The sequence below is a fragment of the Labrus mixtus genome, chromosome 6 (assembly GCF_963584025.1).
Source record: "Labrus mixtus chromosome 6, fLabMix1.1, whole genome shotgun sequence".
Taxonomy (NCBI): Eukaryota; Metazoa; Chordata; class Actinopteri; order Labriformes; family Labridae; genus Labrus; species Labrus mixtus.
The window spans coordinates 21,228,481-21,251,479 of NC_083617.1; the positions used below are offsets into that span (position 1 = coordinate 21,228,481).

A 22,999-nucleotide genomic window follows, 5' to 3' on the forward strand; every position below is an offset into this window, starting at 1 on the left:
TCATAATCAAATGTTTATTTTGAACATTTTCTTTCTCCATATCAACCCGAGATAAAGATCTGGGGTGTACTATAGGTATATGGTGTTGTACTTCATTTGAAATGTGGAAGAAAAACAAAGTGACTCCATGTCTCTTGCTGTTTGCAGCATTATAACATCACACAGAGACTTCTGTAGATAAAACTTTTATTAAGTTACAGGCTGGTCACGGTCCATAAGACTTTAATAGAAACACATTCATCAAACGGCTCGTCTCTCTTATATAAATATGAACTATGTGGTTTATCAGAACTTTACAAACATTACAGATATCTAGTGACTTCACTTCAGAATATGTTCTTTATGTCAAGAAGAAAACTCCCATGAAACACTTTGATAGATGAACAGTATCCAACGAGTACTGAAGATGCATACTGATATGAAGACATGTAACACTTTGAACCCTGCTCAGCCTTAGATAGGTTGGCCTGACCACATGAGCAGCTGCTACAAGAAAGGTTCATGTTATTGTATGGGGCGGCTGGGGCTCAGTTGGTAGACCGGAAGGTCGAGGGTTGGGTCCACAGCTCCTGCAGCCACATGTCTGATGTGTCTTTGGGCAAGACACTTAACACCAAGATGCTCCCGCTGTGTATGATAAGTATGAATGGGGTTACTTCTGATAATCTCTTTACATAGCAACCTGTGAATGGGTAGGAGTGACCTGCAGTGTAAGAGTGCTTTGAGTATAGTCAAAAGATTAGAACAGCTCAAGTCCATTTACCATTTCATACACACAGGAATCTCTGTATGTAGGACTGTCTTTCCAATATCTGATGAACGTTTAATCTGACATGTTGAGTGATTTTGTGAGGTAAAAAGGGGAGTGCAATATAAAGTGTGAAATCCATCGGATGAACATTTTTGAGAATACTGATACCAACACTTCTGGGATCAAAGCAATCGGCCAGCTCTGATCGAGCACTGCACTAGTGACGTTTGAAAACTTGTTGTGTTAATCTCAGTAAGTGCAAGGCAAGTTGTGGGGGCAGCAGACAGCAGCTGTAGACCGAATACAAATCTTGACCATGAGGCCTGAGCACCACACTCTCTATGAGTTAACTGATGCAGTCAGACGTTGAGTGGACGAGTTTGTGAGGGAATAAGAGGATTGGATGAACAAGTGGCGTCCCAAGTTGCCTCGACATAAGCATCAACAAGAAATAAAAAGAAAGGGACCCCTCCTTCACTATGTATTTGTATTATGTGACAATGAAGTATTCATACATTTGAGGAAATTTAGATCATGTGAGGACATTTGACTGAAAATACTCAAAAGACAGTGAGAAACCAGATACTGTCGACAACAATTATCCTTCAAACTAGATTTCTTCCCAATATTGTATATGCTTTTCTTGTTAATATTTAGTGTGGGTCAGAGCAACCGGGTTTATATGTCACCAATTTTGCCACTAAGTCTGGGAAAGTCCCACAGGAAGGTCTTCAGATATGCAAACTTAAAGGCTTTATATGTGATTTTTCACACTTAAAATATAATAGAAATCAAGTATATCCTCTGAAAATAACTGTCATGACTGTCTACAATGGGTGTAACACCCGAGTCCCACTGTCTGTGATGTTTTCCTAGTTTTCCGAGTCCTATCTTCAGTTTGTTTACATCGTTGGGATGGCCGGCTGACTCCTCCCCTCGTGTATAAAAGTTTTTTAATTGAGGGACTAGAGAAAAGAAGAATAACATACTGTACTCACTACTTAACTGTGTTTCTAGATCACGCTCATTTGGGTTAAATTTACATGCAGTGTGAAGATACGAGCATAATAAAGATCGCTAGCATTAGCATGCTAACACAACAATGCACCGCAAGTTGTTCTGGTTTCATGCTGGTGCTCAAGGGCGACATCTGCTGGATCAAAAAATCGCATATAAAGCCTTTAAAGAAAGGGCACAAATTAAAGCTGAAAAGTTGTCATCAGATTCCTAATGAGGACTTCTGTACTGAGCAGGAACACAGGCTAAAACACTTATACCTCTTAACTTCTAAAGCTCACTGTTCAGCACATCATTATCTCATTTCTCTAAGTTCTGTGTTTTACAGTGTTTTTGTTGTTGTTGCTGAAACTGTTTCTTGTTGGACATAAATCATAGCATTGACCAAAAGCAATTGAACTGGCAACTCGCTCTACAGCCAATGACGCAGCACCGAGGTACTGACCTGATGGATTTTTAAATCCCTCTTTTTTCTTTGTGACCTTTAGAGGTCTTCTGTGTTTTTGGTCAGACTGGCTGTTTCCTGCTCTTTCTAGTCATTATGCTAAGCTAAGCTAACAAAATACTCAACACAGCTTTACTTGAAGTAATTAGAAGCTGAACTAGCTGCTCTCCCTTTTGTCCACTGGTGTGAAAATTATGAGGTCTGACTAAATATTTTAGTTTGACACGTTTTTGAGCTAAATATTCTAATTTGATGGTTGAAAAGGGTTTTAGGGTTTCAATCCCTCTTAGTATAAAATCTTCTGTTTAATATGCCGTATGGTGCTTTGGAATAAACCTCTATGAAGTTAAGTTATATTTCATTTCCAAAAAGTCAGTCCAACCCTCTGTGTTCTCTGTGATTCTGCCCCTCCCAGAGTCTCTGATCAGTGTCTATTGTTGAGCTGATGTTGAGCAGCGCCCTCAGGTGGTCCGGTGGAGCAGCAGTGAGGTGAACACATTGTCCTCTGACTCCGCCCACTCTCCTCCCTTTAGTTCCAGCCTCAGCTTCTCCCCCTCACCCAGCAGCAGGAGGCTCATGCTAGTGACCAGCCCTGCCTCCTTCACCTCCTGTTGGTGTAGAAACACTGGTGCTGCTCCAGACCCCCTCACAAGGAGCACGTGGGCGGGGCCTGGCCTCAGGTCCAAGGTGAGGACAAACAGGTAGATCCCATTCACAGGAGCAGTGAAGGTGCCGGTGTCAGAGTAAATCTGACCCAGGTTTAGAGAGGCTTCCAACAAGATGACACCGTTTGAGACACTTCGAGGAGATCCAGCCACAAGCAGCAAAGGGTCTTCTGATTGGGTGTACAGGACGGGAGCAACACCTGGACAGAAAAGTAGGGTCAGGAGTCTAGAACCAAAAACCAAAACCACTTCTCCTGAACAAATTAAAATGGTAATCTTTTATTTCTTACTTAAACTCTGTTCTTTTGGCTATATGCAGCAAGTTGGCTTAGCTTAGCCCAAACACTTGAAACAGAGGGAAAGAGCTAGCCTGGCTCTTTCCTCAGTCAACAAAACCCACCTACAAAGAAACTTAAGAAATTACTTTCATGTCCAATATAATTAATTGTATTTGATCTTTTACAAGGGATTATTAGGTACATTGGACTATTTCCTGACTGAGAGCCTGCAGTCAAAAGTGCAAAGAAAAGTAAGAAAAGCAATGAATTTCTGTTTCAACAAAAGTTTTCCAGTACAGATTTTTTTTTAAATAAAAAGTCACTTTATCAGATGGATTAAAATTAAACTTAACATTTATTAAACGTTTTTGCAGTTAAGTCATTTAAGGAGGTCAGTAATAAAAACTTAGTCCTTAGTCTTCACTCACCCGATGACTCCCTCCTGCTGCGATGGTGTCCTCCTCTTCCTAACCCCTCCTTCCCTCCTCCTCTCTTCTTCTCCTTCTTCCCGTCTCTGTTCTTCATCAGCTGCCACAGTTTATCGAGCTCCAGCGTGGCGTCAGATCCCACCAGCACGTCAGCATTACTGAAGACGTTTTTGAAAACTCTTAGATGGTCTTCTAGCCCTCTCTTCAGCCACATCACCTCTGCCTGCAGTTTGGCCTCCACACCACTGGGAGGCGCCATTCTGTCTGTAGTGGTGTTGTGGTGTTTCTCCTCCAGTAGGAGCACCTTCTGCCCCAACACCTCCACTGTTTTCTCCAGGTTCCAAAGATCGCTGCCATCTCCTCCATGCTGTGGGCGCCTTCCCTCAGGGTGGAGGAGGAGCTGCCGCTCTCTGGCTGGAACTCCACTGCTGCTCCTTGTGCTGCCATGAAGCCAGTCATCAGGGAGGAGTTGGGAGGAGGAGAGGGGCTGGTCAGCAGAAGGTACCTCCTCTCTGCCTCCTAAAAACACAAACATCAGTGTAAAAGGGGGAAGAATTCCCCAAAGAAGGGTGGAAATGCAGTTTTACGAATGCCTAACAAGACAACCTCACTTTTACTACTCAACTCTTTGGGGGTCTAGATCTACATTTTGTGTCAATTCTATTTTCTTTTTGCCATCAAAACTGTCAGGAATTTTTTTTTAAAAGTTTATATGTATATATATATATATATATAAACCATGGATGACTCAAACCAAAAGCACCTTTCCAAACAAGCATACATTACACTTCATGAAAAGAGTTAAAGAGTGGAATACAGAAAAGATTAAACTCTCTTTGACTCTTTATTTCTTCTTGAGTGCATTAGTGCAATTGGTAAAGATCAGAAATCAGTCTGAAAGCACAAATGGTTACAGAGGACAGAAGATGTGTGCTTTGTTTTTGTAGTTCTCACAGCTGCCACTAGATGCTGCTAATTAGCTCTGTTTAAATAACATAAGCTCCAAAGGATTGGATCAAGACTTCCATGAGTATCATTTAAAGTTCAGAATTAAATATCTGAATGAGGCAAAGTATTAGAGTGACAAGTACTGTGAGTACCTTTTTACTGGGTATGAGACAATTTCAAAGTAATGCTAAAGCCTCTATTTGTCCTAAAATGACAGCATCAGGAGGAAGACTGAAAATTTAAAGAAATTCTTAATGTCAAATCTGTCCTATCTGAAAAAAGATTTCTTTGGAGAATATTAATCCCGCACATAAAGGACAGAAACAGTGAAGAGATAAGACGTTCTGCTTTAACAAGCAGGTTAGACAAGTTTTATAAGAAAAATAAAGTTCCTCCTATGAGACTCAAAATGTAGAATGATATTGATAAGATAATTGGATTTTAAACTGATTCATAAATGTGTTACATCTCAGAGCAGGTAAAGTGGAGCTCATTCTAATGAATATACATGCTGCTATGTAGTTTGATATGTGAAAACATACCAGGTTTTTTTGTGAACTCTGTTTAAATGATTTGATTTGTAAAATAACTACAACTGTCAGGTAAATGTAGTGCTGGTGAGGTATAAATAATGAAGTAGAGGTATCAAGAAAAGTAGAATACGTCATAATTGTACTTCTCCACAGTGCTGTGTTAAAATCCATGATTTCCAGCAGTTCCTTTGTTATGGATTAAAGGTAAACCTCCTTGCAGGTTATTCATACCTGGTCTGTTCAGCAGCTCGGTGATGCTCAGGTTGAGTCCTCTCTGCTGCTCGTCTAGGAGTCTCAGCCGCTCTTTTAGGACCGGGATGGAGTGGGCCTCCTGGTCCTGGACCGGCCACTCCAGGAACTCCAGCACCTCCTCCCCAAGCATCAGCTCCAGCACGTCGCTGTGTCTGATGGCGTCTTTCAGCAAAGAGTTAAAGGAGCCAGACAGGTGTTTCATCTCCTCCACCAGCTTCCTGTCGGTTGCCTTCAGACCCGAGACCTCCACTAGACCCACGGTCACCGAGCTGCTCAGCTGGTTCAGACTCTGCTCCAGAGTGCTGGTCCTGCTCTGCTCCAAGGTAAGAGTCTCCTTCACCTGCAGGATGAGGGGCAAACGAGTGATCAAAATCAGGTAAAGTCTGCATGTGTCTGTCTACATGGGCAGACTAAAACAGACTATATATATATAGAATAGTTTGTATTAAAGAGACAGTACAAAGTCTCGTATTGCTCTGAGACTATTAAGACTATTTTCTGTGGGGGATGAATCCACATTTGGGGATCTGTATTTTTGCATTGTACGTGGATGTGGACTGATTTTGAATGTTCTGATGCATTGATTTGACTCTGCACATGAGATTTGATTAAGAGAAGAGTATATATAGATTTCAATCTTAATTTCAATCTTGTAAAGCGGCTTAATGTAGTTTTATTAAAATTGAAATCTATATTTTGTGTTTCTCTAATGGCAAATATTGTTTTTTGTATTCTGAGGTAAAATCACAATCTAAGTGAAAACCGGTACCAGAGTTTACTTTTAACACAGCATCTTTAGTTCTACAACGTTTTTTGCAATAATTCTTTAAAAACAGCATTTGTCATGAGTTTATTTCGAGATGCAGTTTGACAAAATGAACATTATTCAAGTTCTACTACATAACTACTCGTAGTGGAAAGGTTCTACCTGTGATGATGTTATTTTGTGTATGCAGTTCACTCATTTTTCTTTGTCAAACTACTGATCAAAAATTAACTTTAAATTGTAGTATAGTAGAGTAGAGCTGTATGCCCCAGTTTGCCCTAAGTAAAGTCTAAAAACACCAGCAGACATGGTGAAGAAAAAGGTTCACGGTGTTATAGGTTCAGTTTGCTGTTAAAAAAACGACAGACAATGTAACAAAGGACATCCATTAGTGCACACACTAGTCTGCTACAACAGTCTGAGGCTTTCCTCCAACAGTTGCCAAAGTTTAATTCAGGGCAGCACCATTAGTTTTTTTGTAACTATTTTTACTCATTTTGTTTTCTATTTTTTTTTGTTGGGGCTTTTTGTTCCTTTAATGGAGAGATAGGACAGTGGATAGAGTTGGATATCAGGGAGAGAGAGTGGGAAATGGCATGCAGGAAATGAACCACAGGCTGGATTTGAACCTGGGCCGCCCGCTTGGGAGACTATGGGCTCCATACATGGGACACGCGCACTAACCACTGCACCACCAGCGCCCCTTTGTTTTCTATTTTTAACATGAAGACGTTCAAACAAGCTAATTATAATAAGATTATAATAAGAACAGATGTGTCCAACTACTTCTAAGAGAAATATCAGACTTTTAGCTGCTAAATGTCCAGCTTCATCAGCTAGTCTCTAAGTGTCTCTTGGCTTTTTGCAGTTTATTGTCTAAAGACAACGCCATGAGAGCAAAATATTTCAAACATAGTTATTAAAAGGAAATTATAAATTATAACCAAAAAATGTGAACAGATTTTTTTTCATACCTGCTGGAGGCCTTGTTGGAGAGTCCCCACCGCTGGCTCCCAGTCGCTGGCCCCGCCCCACTGCCCCGCCCCTCCATCATTGTCCTCATCCAGGGCTAATCTGTTCTCATTGGCCAACTCAGTGACATTGGCCAAGCCCCTCTCCAGTTTAGCCACAGCCGCCTTCAGGCCCTTGCAGTCACAGTCTGTAGATGAGTTGTGCTTGTAAAGGATGGTGTACAGATAGTCCATGTCCACATCTATTTCCTGCAGCCTCACGTCCTGCAGACTCAGGTTCCCCGCCAGCTCACCCACCCGCCTCAGCACTACCTCCCTCGCCGCGTCCACTTCCAGCCCTGTCTCCATGTACTGGATCTGACTGCTCCTGGCTGTCTGGTTGATCTGCTTCCCAAGATCCGTTAGGTCCCGCCTCAGCAGCTGCACGTTCCCTGAGGTCACCTCCAGGTCCTCCAACAACCCGTCCACCTGAGGAGCAACAGGTGCAGAAGAAAGAAAATATTCTTTAATTTAGCATTTCTATTTTTTTCTCAATTGTTCAGTTACTATATCTGTAGATGTATTTGCCTTCACTGTGTTGTTGACCACCATGTTGTCAAGGCGCCCAATGGCCTCCCACAGTGACGAGGTGTCTAATGGCTGCAGCAGGATGGGGGGAGGCAGGGTGGGAGGAGGAAGGCGATCCTCCAGCTGATCCTCTAGCAGATCTTCCAGCTGATCCACCAGCGGATCCTCCAGTTTATCCTCCAGCTGATCCTGATCAAGCTTCAGCTCAGTAAGTGTGCTGTTCATGGCCTGCAGGCTGACCTGAGATCAGAAACAGGTGTTAAATAACTGTGACGAGAGAGTTGGATTACTATTGTAAAGTAAAATGAGTAAATAAATATGCTGGCTACACTTTGCCCTCTTTAATAAAACATCCCAAAAAAATGTAACACTTTTTGATTAAAAAGAAAATACTTCTTAAAAAATAAAACCTTTTGGTAATATTCCTTCTTGTGATTTAACTACTGGTAGCATTTTATCACATATAATAGATTTATCAACAAAATCATGGATGATAGATTGATAAAAGAAAAACCAGTTATACAAACTTATATGTCACCTAATTAGTCTTTTTTAGTGGCGGGTGAATATTTTAGAAACTATGTGAAACTGGTAACATTTAATTAAAGCTGTCTAATTGAATGAGTCAATAAATCATTTTGTAGTAATTGGCAAATGGTAATATGACCTGTAGCATCTTCTGTTGGCGTTTCAGCTTCAAGTCAATGTCGGTCTTGAAGCTGGTGAGGTTGTAATGCAGCATTACATGCTGGTAGTGCAGCCTGTTCTCCATCTCCCTCTGTTGACTCTCCAACTGCCTCCTGACCTCCCTGATCTGATGAAGCGTTTCATCCAGTCTGGTATTCAGCCGTTCCTCCGCTGCCTCGTCTAGCTCAGGGACATCCGGGGGCTCCGCCTGTAGCTCGGGCACCAGCTGACTGCTCTTCAACTGGGCTACATCACGGGACAGGTCCCCCACCTGATGGCTCAGGTGCTCGAGGGAGTGGTTGAAACCCTCCAGGATTGGCTGCAGCTTTGACATGACCAGTGCCATCATATGGGGAACGAGAAGGGCGGCAGTGGCTTCAGCAGTGGCTTTAGCAGTGGCTTCAGCAGTGGCTTTAGCAGTGGCTTCAGCAGTGGCTTTAGCAGTGGCTTCTGGGTAGGGGGTAGGCAACCAAAAACAGATAACAGATTGAGATTATTTTCATGTGAAACATTTTGTGTCATGTGGAGAAGAATGGAGACATTTGGCCCTCTTTCAAAAGGATCAGGATTGGTTATAGAGTTATAATTGCAATTCAGAATCATAAAAGGGGGAGATTTATGTTGAAACATACAGTCATATATCTTGTAGTCTAATAAACTAAAAATGTAGGATTTATTCCACTTGAATGCTTCAGCCAGCAGCCGGAAAACTGTAATGGAAGCAATGTGATTTATAACCAGTCAGTGCCATTAGATTAAGAAACAAAAGTACCTCATAGTTATCAGGATTCATCTTCCGGGAATGTCAGACACAGATTTCTTAATTTAGTCGCTCCAATATAAAACATGATTAAATCAAGTTTTCCTTGCAGCCACCCACACAGCCCTTCCTGCTATAAAAACACAAAGCTAATCTTAACAAGAGAGACAACTAAAACACACACACTCCCTGCAGAGTTGATTCTCTTTGGGGACCAGAAGTAAATGGGTCGGCTCTAAAATGAAAGCAGTTTAGTTTCCAAACTGGAACATAAACACAACACAGCCTCTGCCTGGAAAATCACCCAGCTCGGGAACAAAACCACCTAAAAACGTCTCAGAGCGCCGTGCTGCTGTTTCTGTCATCTTTGAAAACTCTGATGTTGATATTGTTTCACTCAGGGGCATCAGGGACATTCAGGATACAAGTGATATGTGTTTCAGGCAGGAGCGACGCTAAGAGACGTTATATGTTTCTGTTAGTGCAGCAGAGGCCAACAGACAAATACCAGAACACAGACCACAGGACGCGGACACTCCAGATGGACCTCATTGATTGGAGGTCTATGACCTCTCGGGGCTCTGTGGATCCATCTGATCCTCTGTGTTGTTGTTGTTGTTTCTGGAGTTTGAAACAAACCAAACTGTGCCGACATTTGCTGCTATTTATCGCTCTCAGTCATCAGAATAAAATACTCTAAATAAGGGAGCTGAATAATGGGACTGAAAGTTGTTTTAAAAGTTTAGGTATTTTTTTTTAAGTTTCCTTTTTTAAAATCTTTTTACACCTTTTTTTTTTTTAACTCTTTCCCCAGGTGAAATGTCAATTTATTCATAAAAAGCATGAAACTCGGTAGACTGTTGTAAAGTGTGGGACCTTGAACCTTGAACATTTCCAGGGACCGAGTCTTTCGAAAAAAAAGGCTTGGCTGTGACAATGATGGCCATATGCCTATGAATTATATTGAACCAAATCTGCTGAACTAAGCATGATCTTGGATGGCCAAGACTAAAAAGAGAAAGCACACAACATCATAAAGTGTTCAGGTTTACACTTAATGTCAAATTCAGTGAGTTTGTGACATCTAAGAATCTGCTTTTTATAATGCGATGTTAGTTGCATGTTACAGTGTTACAATTCACTTAGCAGACACTTTTATCCAAAGCAGCATACATCAATGCGGGGATAAGTGTCTTGCCCAAGGACACATCAGACATGTTGCTCAGCTGGGGATTGAACTCTCAACCTTCTGAAAGGCAACGACTCTACCAATTGAGCCACAGCCACCTAATGTATATTGTTTCCAAGGCTTATACTTTGTAGATGAAAGACAAAGACAGGAACAAATATTCAATATGAGCTTAATGATTTTCAAAATATTATTCAGTGGACTCCTTCTCTCACACAGGATCCAAAGAAAGCACTGGAGAAACATTAGTACTTTGCTCCAAAATAAATGTGCCTTAAGTGATTTGTGTGCTCCAGTACTTTCTTTGGATCCGTCCTGAAAGAGTGAGTCCACTGAATTATTTTAAACATCTGAGGTCCTTCTCTGAGTGCACCGACCTCCTTTTGTGGAGTGGCTGAAGTGCAAGAGCTTCCTTCTACTTTAATGAGCGTAGTGGTTTAAAGAAAATTTAACTAAGAAAATACATTTTGGCTGTTGAGGCATGACTTGAATCTGTTGGCAAATGACAAATGGACTAATGTCCCTGTTCTCAAACTACAGTGTTGTTCGCTCCTATGTTCTTAAATTGATGAATGCAATGTTGTTGTAAGCTGGACACTCGTGCCAGTGTTCTTTTTAGCATTAGCATTAGCAAATGGCCCTTATAATGCCCATAAGAGGGCATGAGACTATGTGCTATGTGCAAGGACAGCCAGACAGGTTTGAAAATAGAAAGACAGAACAGTAATATCCTAAACTGAGTAATTCATTTAGCATCATGTCCCCTTTACTTGATGTGATAATACAGAAAAGGTATGTTTGAGACACGAGCACGAGGGGGAAATCCCATCTCGTAACCGAGACTATACTATTAGAGACCACTGAGGCCAACTCTTCTGCATACAAAGTAGTTCATTCGTGAAATTGTAATCTCTATTAAAGGAGGCATTAGGCAAAATAAATGATTCACCTTTGGCTGCCACAAGTCGATTTTTAAAAAGTTGGTTTTCTGTACAAAATGGAAGTGAACACTTTTGATTTTATGACCTGTCCTCACTTCTTCATACAGCTGTTTGAAGGTTCTGACTTTTCATCTTTGTTTTCAGGTTAACATCAGGCTTTGGTTCAGTTAAGGGTTAAGGGCTCAGGAATGTACGGTGGCCTCACAGGTATAGAAATTCAAACATGAGTGTGTGTTTGCCTCAGGTCACTGCTGTCACCCTCCCATAGAGACACAGTCCAGACGCACACACAGACACACACATACAAATACACACACATGCACACACACACACAGAAACGCGTGACCTCAGCCTCTTTCATCACAACCTGTTTTCGTTACGTTAAACCAAACTCCCTTTCCTCACATGCTGCAGGGGGATGAGAGGTCAAAGGTCACTCTACAGTGAGGCCACACTGCGACAGGAAGTTCAGGTCACCTCCTGCTCCAGCTGCAGGAGTGGGGTGGGGTGGGGTGGGAGGTGGGGTCTGCAGGGGCGTCTTGAGGTTGAAATCCAACACAGCGTGGTCAGCTGGTAGTGTTTCTATCTAATGACTGTCAGCATGATTTACTGAGGCTGGCAGTGTCAACTTCCTGATTGGACAGAAAAACGTCTGTGGGTTTGTTTGCTTCTTCAAACGTTTTGTTGTAAATGTCACAATTTGAAGGTAAGACGACACTTTAACGAGACTGGACATGTGGTCAAAACAGCCTTAAGGACCTGGAGCAAGAACACAGAGGAGTAAAAGGATTTTTAAGTCATTTTTACTTGTGGATTTTTTTACCTCATGATTGAATTGCATGTCCGTTTTACTGAGCTAATTCTTCCTTAAAGGAAGGAATTAGAAGCTTGGTCATAACTAAACACACAGATATTGCATACTTTTTGAATGCAGCACATGTACACTTACAGAGGAGATTGTTTATGAAAATAAATATCCATCAGCCACTTATCGAAGCAAAATCATCTATTTAAAAACGTTCAATCAAAGTAATGCAGTGATAGTTACTTTCACATCCTCTGGTATAATCAGATTGTGTGCCGCTGATGGTGTGATTCTTGCAAGTGAAAAATAAGCTAAAAGAAAATGAAACTTAACAGATCAGCCTAGCAGCATTGTTTCTGTTCTGTCTCTTTTATGGCGTAGCAAAGATGCCAGGAATATTCTACAATTCTACAATTCACTTAGCAGACGCTTTTATCCAAAGCGACGTACATCAGAGAGTAAGTACAACACAAGCAAGGATCTAGAAAAAAGGGAACAATGTCAGTAAGAGCAAACGATCAGCTCTGAGCTTTAGCTCATAGGTGTTGTTTTTTTACATGTGTGGTTGACAGTCATTTTAGGCAGCAGCACAGACCATAACATCAAAGAAAAATGTTTCCATTTTTGACAAACCCAATGGCACGAATCATGTTTGGCCAGGCTAAAAATTCCCTTTACTTTTAGTTTGAACACACCATTCATTAGGTCCACTCCTTTCCTCACTCTCTGATACATATCAACTGGTGTTTCCCCAGCACAAAGGCAAACATAGCTTCACCGTAAATAACTCACATACTCATGTGCTTTGAATATTGCTGGAACACAGAGGAATAATGTGATGTGTACACAAGTCAACAGAATTTAAGCAAAGGTCCAGAAATGTGAAAATAATATAAGAGGGCTCACAGAGGTTGGATTAAGTCCTTTCATTATACAAAGATTGGTTTTGGGTGTAACACGATTCAAACCAATCAGAGTGTCAGCTCTCATTCCTCTTCAAGAGCCCAGGTGCGCCTTCAGGCTGCTGCGTTGATTTACACACTAGACTTCAGTTTGTATTCTCAAATAGACTGAAATCCGGCCAGCTCATTTAACTTCTCTCCTTTTCATTGTGCCTCTGAACACACACAATACACACAGAACACTGTATGAATTATGTTGATGGCACATTGAAGTTATAATTCACTTCCCACAACTTCAGAAACCATCAGCGCTAAAGGAAACAGGAGACGGTGTGCGGAGACCGAGCCCCAACCCTGCATGAAACCTGCAGCCGGCGGAAGAGGAAATGCGAAACGAAGACGAGGGATTCCCCCAACCAGGAGTGTCAGCAGAGCAGCTAGTGTCCGCCAACGCTACTTCACGCAGGCTTGGGTCAGTAGTCGGCGAGCTAAGACCCGGGGAAAACCGTGAGCATCCCAACCTGGTTGTAGGCGGCACTAAGGCACATTAAAGGGCTGAGGCGACGTTATGGTCTACTTGATTACGTAGAACACACTACTCGCCAAAGTTGTTTCTGTTTTCCTCGGCTCTCTCTGAAGAAGTCAGCGTGTGGCGAGCAGCGTGGAGCAGTATCGGAGCAGCTTTACAGCCGTATCAAGTATGCAGAATTGAGGGAACGTTTCACCTCAGACTTGGACTCTAGTTGGACTTTGCTAAGTAGTATTTTATTGTTGAAGCCGTCTATAGCACTTGTCGCTTGTCTTTAGACAGTATATTTATTCATTATAATTTTTCATGGTTTCATGGTGTTGTTTGGCACTTTAAAAAAAAAAAAAAAATTTCCTCTTTTATTACTATTTCTAAAAGACTGTCTTAGCCTGGCCACACTTGCCGTCTCTTAGCCCTCAGAGTAGTCTGTTATGAACTCATGTATGTATACCTATATTTATGTATATATATGTGTCCTCCAATAGCGAGAACATATTGACACTTTAGACTTCAGACCAGGTTTGAGGTGTTCTACGGCACAGTTGGTTTCTGCGTACTCAAGATAGGAACGCACCACCTTTGCGCCTGACCAAACCTCGTTTTCTGACAAACACAGCCATGGCAATAACAGGGGCACAAGATTGCTTGCTATCACCATGTGGGAGCTTGGCAAGAAAATTACATCTGTGTCATGTGGAAAATGAGAAAGGCTGCTTTGCGCGGGTAGTGAAATAGGGCCCTCGGTCTTTATTAACTGAGGTTGATGTTTCCTTTAAGGATGAAGTCATACTGGCAGTGAGGCCAATGGTCAAATAGAACAGAGGGCTATGGGAACCTAAAACAAGCCCCACGCACAGGATGAAGGAAGAGTGTGTCAGTGTGTGTGTGTGTGTGTGTGTGTGTGTGTGTGTGAGATATAATGGTATGTTGGTCTAGTGACATAAGACTTATAATAAAGTGTCAGCAACCATCTTATTATTTTACACAAACACACACACATAACATATGGAAGTCCAAAGAACAGAAGAAAGACAGGATTTCCTTAAGGGAAGTGTGTGTGTGTGTGTGTGTGTGTGTGTGTGTGTGTGTGTGTGTGGGTGGTTATCCGTCGTGTCACAACATAGGAATGGAGCTTAGCGTGTGTGTGTGTGTGTGTGTGTGTGTGTGTGTGTGTGTGTGTGTGTGTGGCTCAGTGTAAACGTCCCCTCTAAGGATGTGAATGAGACATCAACATGCTACATAGCTTGTACACAAATATTTAAGGGAATTATTTTTGGAATAAGTGATATGGTGGCTACACGTTACAGTGTTAGAGGCATAACTCACCATGCAGGTGGTGTTCCTGCTGCCGTCCTTTGTGGGGATGGTCAGGATGGCTGGGACGGTCATATGAGTTTGCAGTGGGGTTCGATGCTTGATGGGGGTTGTTGGCAGATCTTGGGTCCAGGCCTAGGTGTGTGATGTTGTGCTGGTTGTCGTCTGCGTAGCCAGTACCATACGGCGAGCCGCCAGGTGCTTGGTGGTCGTTCTGTTCGCGATCTGGGTCGACGTGCTGCTGCTGGGTCATCGCCCTAACTTCTGCAACACACACAGGTGACAACATTATTACATATTTATTGTTGAGTACATTTAAATATTCATTACTATCCTGATGCATATTCTACAAAGCAAGCTCAACATACCCAGCTTATTTTTTGGTTAACTTCCTTAAAAAACTTTAACAAAAGAGATTTCAATAAGTGGTCACAAGACGTTGGATATACATCAAACCAGGGTATCCATGCGGGCGCGCAGTGTCTCGAGATAACATTTGTTATGAGTTGACACTATGCAAATAAAAATTGATTGATTGATTGATTGATAAATGCACTATATGAACAATCAAAAATATAGACAAAACTGTTGTCAGCAGTGTGGCATATTTACAAAATAGAGCCAAATATGAAATCAGAGCCAGAGTGTTTTGTTATTCTCTTGGCACTCTGGCCCTCCTTCCCGAACATAATCTGCTGCACAAAGCTCAGGGACATTTGCATCAAGAGAATTGATTGGTCAGTATTGGTGGTGCTTTGTACAGGCTTTCTGTAACATAGCCTGCTCTGGAGCAGTGAGAGTCACAATGGTGATCAACGCTGTTATCAGCTGTGTTGAAGAGTTTTCAGGTGTCTCCACTTATTTCTGACCATCAACTAAGAAAGCTATAATCATAATACTAAATGTTCCTTCAATGTGCACACTTTAGCTATCTTCATATAAACCTGTGTAACTGTATTTATCATTCAATTTCCTGTGTTTATGCTTTAAGAACATGTTTTTTGGTCCAGCCAATACAGCTTCATCAGACAGAGAGCAGTGGAAGTTAAATAAACAGGTAGAGAGTGAGACAGAGGTGCTGATGGGAAACAGGCTGATGTATTTGGGAATCTTGTTGCAGTGTTTCCTCAGTTTTTGTTCCGCTCTGAGTTTATTGTTTAACTCTCAGTGAGTGACAGAATCGGAGCGACAGCAGGAAAAAGGAGCTCCGTATCAGTGACCTGCAGTCAGCGCAGAAGCACATCAGAGCTGCATCTGCAACAAGAAGCGGAGGAAGTCCTGCGGTGTCATGAGATCTCATGGGTGAAAACATTTTTGGCACAGACTTACGTTATCATGATATTGTGATGGTTTCCGTTTGAAGGGTTTTCAATCACAAAGATGTTAAAAACCTTGCACTTCTCTTAAAAATGTGAAGAACTGATTTATCTGCAAATAAGGTGGTTAGGACATTTATGTTTCCCAGAGAATAAACTCAAACTATCAAGTGGGCTAGGCCTGCTCATGTTTCATGTAGCTCCATTCTTGACAAATCTTCTGCTTATGTTCAGTCTCAGAATCATTGTCTGCTGCTGGGAGAGAAGACTGTAACAGTGAAGGACCCGAAACAAAGGCTACTTCTTTGATGTTTAAATATTTCTATAATGTCAGATGACAATGTCTTACATGACTGTTGGTTGTGTTGGTGATTGTTGGGTAAGTGTTGGCTGCCTTTGGTACTGATGAACCTCCAAATAATTATGTTCAATTGTGTTATAGAGGTGATGACTCACCCCTGAGGTGTTCACGTTGTATTTTACGGTGTTCCTGTTATTGTGTCCAGTCAGTTTCTTCTGTTTTCATGATTTAATTGCATCGGCTTGAGCTTGCAGGAAGAAGGTTCAATCAGAGGCGTGGTGGGAGCAAACTGTACCATGTCGTGGTGTGTGTGTTTCTAAATGCCTCTTTGTTTTCCTTTCTTTGTTAGATCAAACCTCTAAAGGCCAGAGGTCTATTTTAGTCTGATATCTACCCAAAACACCTACTGTTTTGATTCACAGTGTTCTCAGTGCCAGTGGTTAAATTGTTCATGTTATGTACTCTGTATGTTTCCTGTGGTACTGAAGAACTTCTCTGTAGCTGAGATTGACTCTTCTGTCTCTACTCACCTTAGCAGTGTTAAAGAAAGCCCTAACATAAAAGTAAATGTGTTTTTTTAAGCATGAGTAACACGTTTTCTAATAGCTTTATGGTATGAAATATTATAGGGATACAAGGTCGTCATCAACATCATTATCAATGATGATGATGAATTTGATGATGACAATGACAATATACAGTATAAGCTGGTTGTGATGCTGATTTGAACTCTCAAGAACATCTGTCGATGTTGATGACGATAAATTAACTTTAAGACATTTTTTTTTTTTAAAGTTCTGACTCTGTGCACTACCTGTCAGCACCTGTGTTTGATCGGACTTAAAGGTGTTTTATAGGACTTACTGACTATGTTTCCTCCTCTCTAGATTCTTGCTTGCGTTTTTCTAACTCTCTGATGTTTGTCGCTTTGGATTAAAGCATCTGCTCAATGAATTGTAAAAATAGTGCCAGAATTTACAGAATATGTAACAATTAAATCCAGGTATATTGCCGTAAGACCTGTCACAGTCAGCCGATGTCCACACTGCAACATAGCAATGAGTTCCAAAGACTTGGCTATCTCTTTTACATTTTCGATAAAGTTTCCTTTGTGTATTAAGTTGTCTCATATGCCCAGCTAAATACAAACACTGTTAAACATGCTCTCGCTCTCTCACACGTACACACACTCATCATCCCCAACAAACACAAGCTAACTTATAAGTTCCATTATTGCAGCCAGAGGTCAGTAGCTATTTCCAGCCACCCTTTTCTCTCGTTCATTTCTTACACAATAGAAGAGGGAAGACACATCAGACAGGCATGCCTACCGTTGCCATGGTGCTTTCAGATGCTGTCCGTCAGTTTGTGCAGGCAGAAACAGTGAACAACAAAGGCCTGAAGTTGGGGAATAGGTTCTTGGCTCTGCTCTCACTGTACGAGTGTATGCAGTCATATGACCAAATTTACATAAATTCATTCAACCATTCTGGAGCAGCAGATTGGGCCTTGATTGACCATTGTCCCCGCCTGTACAGTGCACGACAAACTAGGCACGTCAGGCTAAGATTTGGCCCCACTTCAAAATCAATTACACAACTAAAAAATGAGGTCATAATTGGCCTGAAATTGCACAATGTATGCCTGGCTTAACTTGGACAGCATCCTCTTCATGTTCAGAATCCAGCTTAGCTCCTCCCCCAGTAACTGAGCTGCCTTAATGAGATTGTTAGCATCTCTCTGAAAACAGCCTCATTAAAGATAGTCTTGCAGAAGGCTCTCTCAGTGACACCCAGGAAAGTCCACTCCTCCATCGGTGCATCTCTCAATATATTCTCTTCTGCTTATCCAGGGGCCAGATCACCATGGTAGCAGGTTAAATAAGCTAGTCCAGACACTCCTCTCCAAGGCATCATTTTCCAGCTCATTCTGGGACATCATGAGGTCTTTCAGGCCAGGTTGGATATATAAGCTCTGGGTCTACCTTGGTGTCCTCTCCCAGTTGGACATGCCTGGAAAAACTCAAAAGGAATTCACCAGCAGAAATCATTTTCAGTTGCCCAAACCATCTCAGATGGCTCCATTCGATGGGAAGAATTAGTAGAGAGCCCAACCAGACTTGCAACCACGATTCTGTTCATTTACTCAGTACATGAACTTCATTTCAAAGGGCACGGACTGTGAAGCAGATTTGGCTGGTAAATTGACAATATTTTCTTCTGGCTCATGTCCCTCTTCATCACGATGTCTGCAACACTCCCAACTCTGCAGTAATCCAACTGAGAATCTAACAATCCTTTTTTTCCCTCACTGTATTTCAGTAAAGCGCAAATACCTCTTCCTTGGAGGTACTGACTTAACTTGGCTGCAAACCAACCCAATGTGTGCTGGAAGTCAAAGTTTGATGGATGTGATACATGTATTAACTGAGGTCCCTTAACCAGGCACCTCATGTTTACTCCTTATTAGGCCAACTACTTTTCTGTTTAGGCTGATTTGGTTGATATCTTACAAGCCAAAGTTTAACAGAACCAAACAAACAGCAGGTTGCTGCTATCCAGCACAGTTATGGTAGGAAGTTTAACATTCTGTGATTCATGTTGTTACATGTCTGGAGCAGTGTGACAATCAGGACGAAGCTCTCAGTCGAAGGTCATATAAAAATGCTGTCCTTTAGTAGAGAGAGGTCCAAACACTGTTTATCCACCTCTTTACATCTGAAACATCCTTCACCAGGACCACAACACATGATCACAAAGTGGTCATCAAGCTCCCACCCGAGGGCCAACCACCCAGGGTTAAAGTTAAAACAAACAGAACCCTAACACAAATCACAACCTTTAATTCATCAGGTCACAGTTAGATCAGATTCATCTACCACCATGCTGCTCTGACCTCCTCCAACAGCATATCTGTGTTGGCTGATGACAAACCTTCATTAGGACCACGACGTACTTCCCCTTCTCCACTGTGTGAGTGAGTCACTGTGTTTACAGGCTGAGGATGTGGGGGGTGGTTGACCCTGGTGGTGGGTCCCAGAGGAGCAACTGGCCCACACCCTCTTCCCATGGGGGAGGGTGATGGAGGGAGGTTGGACCTCCTCCTGACCTGAGCTGAAGGTTTATCGATGCTGAGCATCACAGCTTCCTTACTTTGTTAAAGAAGCAAGAATGAGTCAGAGCGCTCTGACATATTCATATTTAGAGGCTGGAGGTCAGGTTTGTGTGTGGACATGTATTACTCGTTTTGTGCGGACATAAATCTTTGTGGGGACTCCCCAAGCTTTTGGAAAGCCCCATAAAAAAATCATTACACCTCTCGGGACTTGGTAAAAGGATTTAACTTGGGGTCAAAGGCACAGGTCTTACCTTAAGACAAAATATTGAGCACATGCTGTTTAAAGAGTCAACAGACTGGGTGTGATGAGTAGACAATCAATCAATGTGGTGAGTAGACAATCTCAGCGCTGTTTCTAAATTCAAACATTACACATACACAACTCAACCTCTACTTTATCCAACCAACTTTATTCATTGCAATGCAACAGGCTCATGAAATTTAGATCACACTTTCAGAGGGCTAGATAGGGCTGATTACCTCTGAATATAGTAAAATACTTTTTAGAAACAGATTAGAGAAACGTTTAGCTGTAAAAGGAGACATGTCTGATCTCACTAAGCATAACTCAGAGTTGGGACAGTGGACACATTTGGCCTCCAAATATCCAGTTTTAAGCATTAAGGTAAGTGTACTTCAGGAAATTCATTCAAGTCAATGTAATGTCCTATGAAGTGATGGAAACACAACATGCATGTGTCTGTTCCCAGGCTCAGAAGCAGAGATTTAAGAAAACAAAGGAGGAAGACAGATGGATATTTGATTCCTATGTGTCAGACATGAAGTTTGAAGCTTGACTGGGGTCACAGCTCCAATATCACATTTTATGAGCACAATGAGTATCACATTCTGAAGTTACATTGAGCTCCAGGAAACTGCTGTGTGCAGACAATGAAACACCGTGTTGTATACCATCAATTTACCTGTATACTTTGGTCCTTTTTGAGAACAATTTTACAAAACCCTGCTCATTTTTTGTTGCAAATGTGATTCAGTTTGATTAGATTCAAGTAAAAAAAAATATTCTGTTTGAACAGGTTTAAACTATATGCTAGCTTCAGTCAATCCAAAGTCCTGCCTCTGTATTGTGCATGTGCAGTTGTGCATGACAGCCAGGTAAAGCTCTTTGTCTGCACACCTACTGAGACCAAGAATTAGTCCTCAGCATCAGACCCTTGTTCAGCAAGCTAACCGATAAGAACAAAAAGACAACCATTGAGCCAAATAGCCAAAAACTAAAGTAATTCATTATTTGGGGTCAGGTTTTCAGATTTCCTTTGGGAATGTGTTGAGGTTTTAAAATACAAATACCAAAAGAGTAGTTCATGAAATAACTTATTAATAAGACTCACAGTCTTATTATGAGTTTCTTTACATCAAAGTAATAGTGCCTCAGTGTTTGTGTAAAGAGACGTGTGCCAGGGTTAGCCCATTACAAAGTTATTAAAGCAACAGCCCGGCTCACAGTTAACAATCATCTACACTCTCTTCCAGTCGGCTACACTAGCATCCTCACTTTGATCACAAATGTGCTGTGATGATGTCTTTTGTTCGTCTGAAGGTGACAGGGTTGGCTGCTGCTTTTTGTTTACCTCATTTCCTCTTGTTTGGGATAATTGGTCATAAACATTTAATTTCTTTGATTTTCTCGAGTTATGTTTTTCATCGTCCTTGTCAGATTTGTTTCTTTGGACTTTGCCCACCCTGAAGTTAAATCACCCTCCATGTATTTATTATCTGACCCTGTAAATAAATTCAACTCTTCCTGTACTCAGGAGTCTCTCTGATGCTGCTCTCAACATGGGAAATAAGGCTTGTTGTGTAATCCACCCCACTAAAGACAACATAACAGATGGAGTTGGAGCAAAACGTTGTATTTGTTATAAGTTTTTGTATGCATGAGAATTTTTTTACTTTATGATTTTGTTTTTGTATGAAGCAGAAACTGAACACCCGGAGGAGCCTTGGCTTGCAGTGGAAATAAAGCCAAGGCTAATTGGAGGCAAGTGTCTGAATGAGGGCAAACAGCTATTTGACCAAAATTGTAGAGACTTAATTTCAGTAAACATAATATTTATTTAAAGTAGGTGGTGAATTGCATGTAGTTTTAATGCATGTTTAAGTGAAGTAACAATCCAATGTCCAACACGCACCACAAGTTTGGAAACGAATATTCATTTATTTTTATCTTAGTTACTAACCACATATTTTTCTGAGAGCTCAAGTAGATGGAGCTCCCCCAACCTTCAGCGAGGTGATCTGGCACTACCACCACCTGACGTCCCTGACGCCCACCCACCACCATCGGAGTATTGTCCCACAACCACCACCATCAGACTCAACCACAGCATCCTCATTCATGCATGGCCTGCTCAAATAATGATGGAATGATGAAAATGATTGATTGATTATTTTCCAATAATCCACACAATAATCGTGTTACATTGACTCAAATACAAAATAAAACTAAAACTGATAAACTCACAGTTGTCCAAAACATCGATACATTTGAAGACTTGTTTGCTTCCCTCACACCTGAATGCAATAACCTTGGAACTTGGCGCCAACCGATGTCTATGTCAGAATTACATTTATAAATGCTTATCCCATTGTGTTACATTGTCTCTTATACAAAGATAAAATGAAAAACAAACAAAACTGTTTTGGCTCCAACAGATGAAATGACTTTAACTTCGTGCCCCCAGAGGATGAATCTACCTGGCCTCAATGATTCTGTGTTATGTAATCAAAAAGTTAGAGGAGTCAACAGGAACAGACCAACCGTCTGCAGCTCTGTGAGGCTGCTTAATTCTTAAATGCTAAAAAGCATGACATTGCTAACATGCTGATGTTGCATGGTGTTATGTTTAACATGTTCACAGCAGACTTGCTGTAGACTGTGAGCATGCTAACACATTTACATTTATTGCTTTATTCTAGTCTATTTCCTGATATTTCAATATTAGTATAAACTTTGTTTGTGTTGCAAATCTAAACACCTGTGTGGAGTTGATAAAAATGGTCAACATACCTAGAGTGCGGTCCTCTGCTCTTTCATATCCTTCAGTTGGATCCAAGTCTCCAGAATCCAGCTGTGCATCATATTCTGCAAGAGACAAACACAGCCGGCTCAAACAGACAGGAAACTTGCGGTCATACTCAGTCAACATCTCTGATTGTAGAAATGTAGGATTTTCCTCTGTGACTGTCGGTAAGGGCCTAGGGAAATCATTTTTTCCCACGCTGATAAACTTTGACTTTCAGTGCAGCCAAATAGAGAAACACTGAGAATAGAAAAGAGGACATCCTTTGTCAGACATCTGGTAAACACTGCAGGTTCCCACACACACACCAGGCACACACACAGCCAATCTGTATTAAATTAAGCTCCTGACCGATACCATTTTTTTGTAAAAAGGATGTTTAAAATTAGACTCCAGCAGAGAAAAAATATAACCAAGTGAATGAGAGGAAAGTTTGGTTTGTTTACTATCCTGAAACTAGTCTGAACTGGTCC

The 22,999-nt window shown here is 41.5% G+C and overlaps 1 protein-coding gene and 1 long non-coding RNA gene across 3 annotated transcripts in view; both read right to left on the minus strand.

The window, feature by feature from the left end:
- Nucleotides 1-22,999, minus strand: part of LOC132975709 (uncharacterized) — a 106,480-nt gene continuing 83,481 nt past the window's right edge. The window contains exon 2 of the long non-coding RNA XR_009673293.1: nt 1-1,495. This is a non-coding gene — a long non-coding RNA (uncharacterized LOC132975709). The remainder of the gene's footprint in view (nt 1,496-22,999) is intronic.
- The window catches only part of mmrn2a (multimerin 2a), a 34,323-nt gene continuing 11,493 nt past the window's right edge, over nt 170-22,999 (minus strand). Inside the window, exons 4-11 of one of the 2 annotated variants that reach the window (XM_061040439.1) lie at nt 22,514-22,588; nt 14,761-15,012; nt 8,289-8,755; nt 7,622-7,861; nt 7,058-7,522; nt 5,297-5,657; nt 3,585-4,103; nt 170-3,078 (exon numbers count right to left, since the gene is read on the minus strand). In XM_061040439.1, coding sequence (XP_060896422.1) covers nt 2,675-3,078; nt 3,585-4,103; nt 5,297-5,657; nt 7,058-7,522; nt 7,622-7,861; nt 8,289-8,755; nt 14,761-15,012; nt 22,514-22,588 — 2,783 coding nt within the window. In that variant the 3' untranslated portion in view covers nt 170-2,674. Of the gene's footprint in view, nt 3,079-3,584; nt 4,104-5,296; nt 5,658-7,057; nt 7,523-7,621; nt 7,862-8,288; nt 8,759-14,760; nt 15,013-22,513; nt 22,589-22,999 lie in introns of both variants that reach the window. The other variant, XM_061040438.1, reaches the window with a different exon arrangement.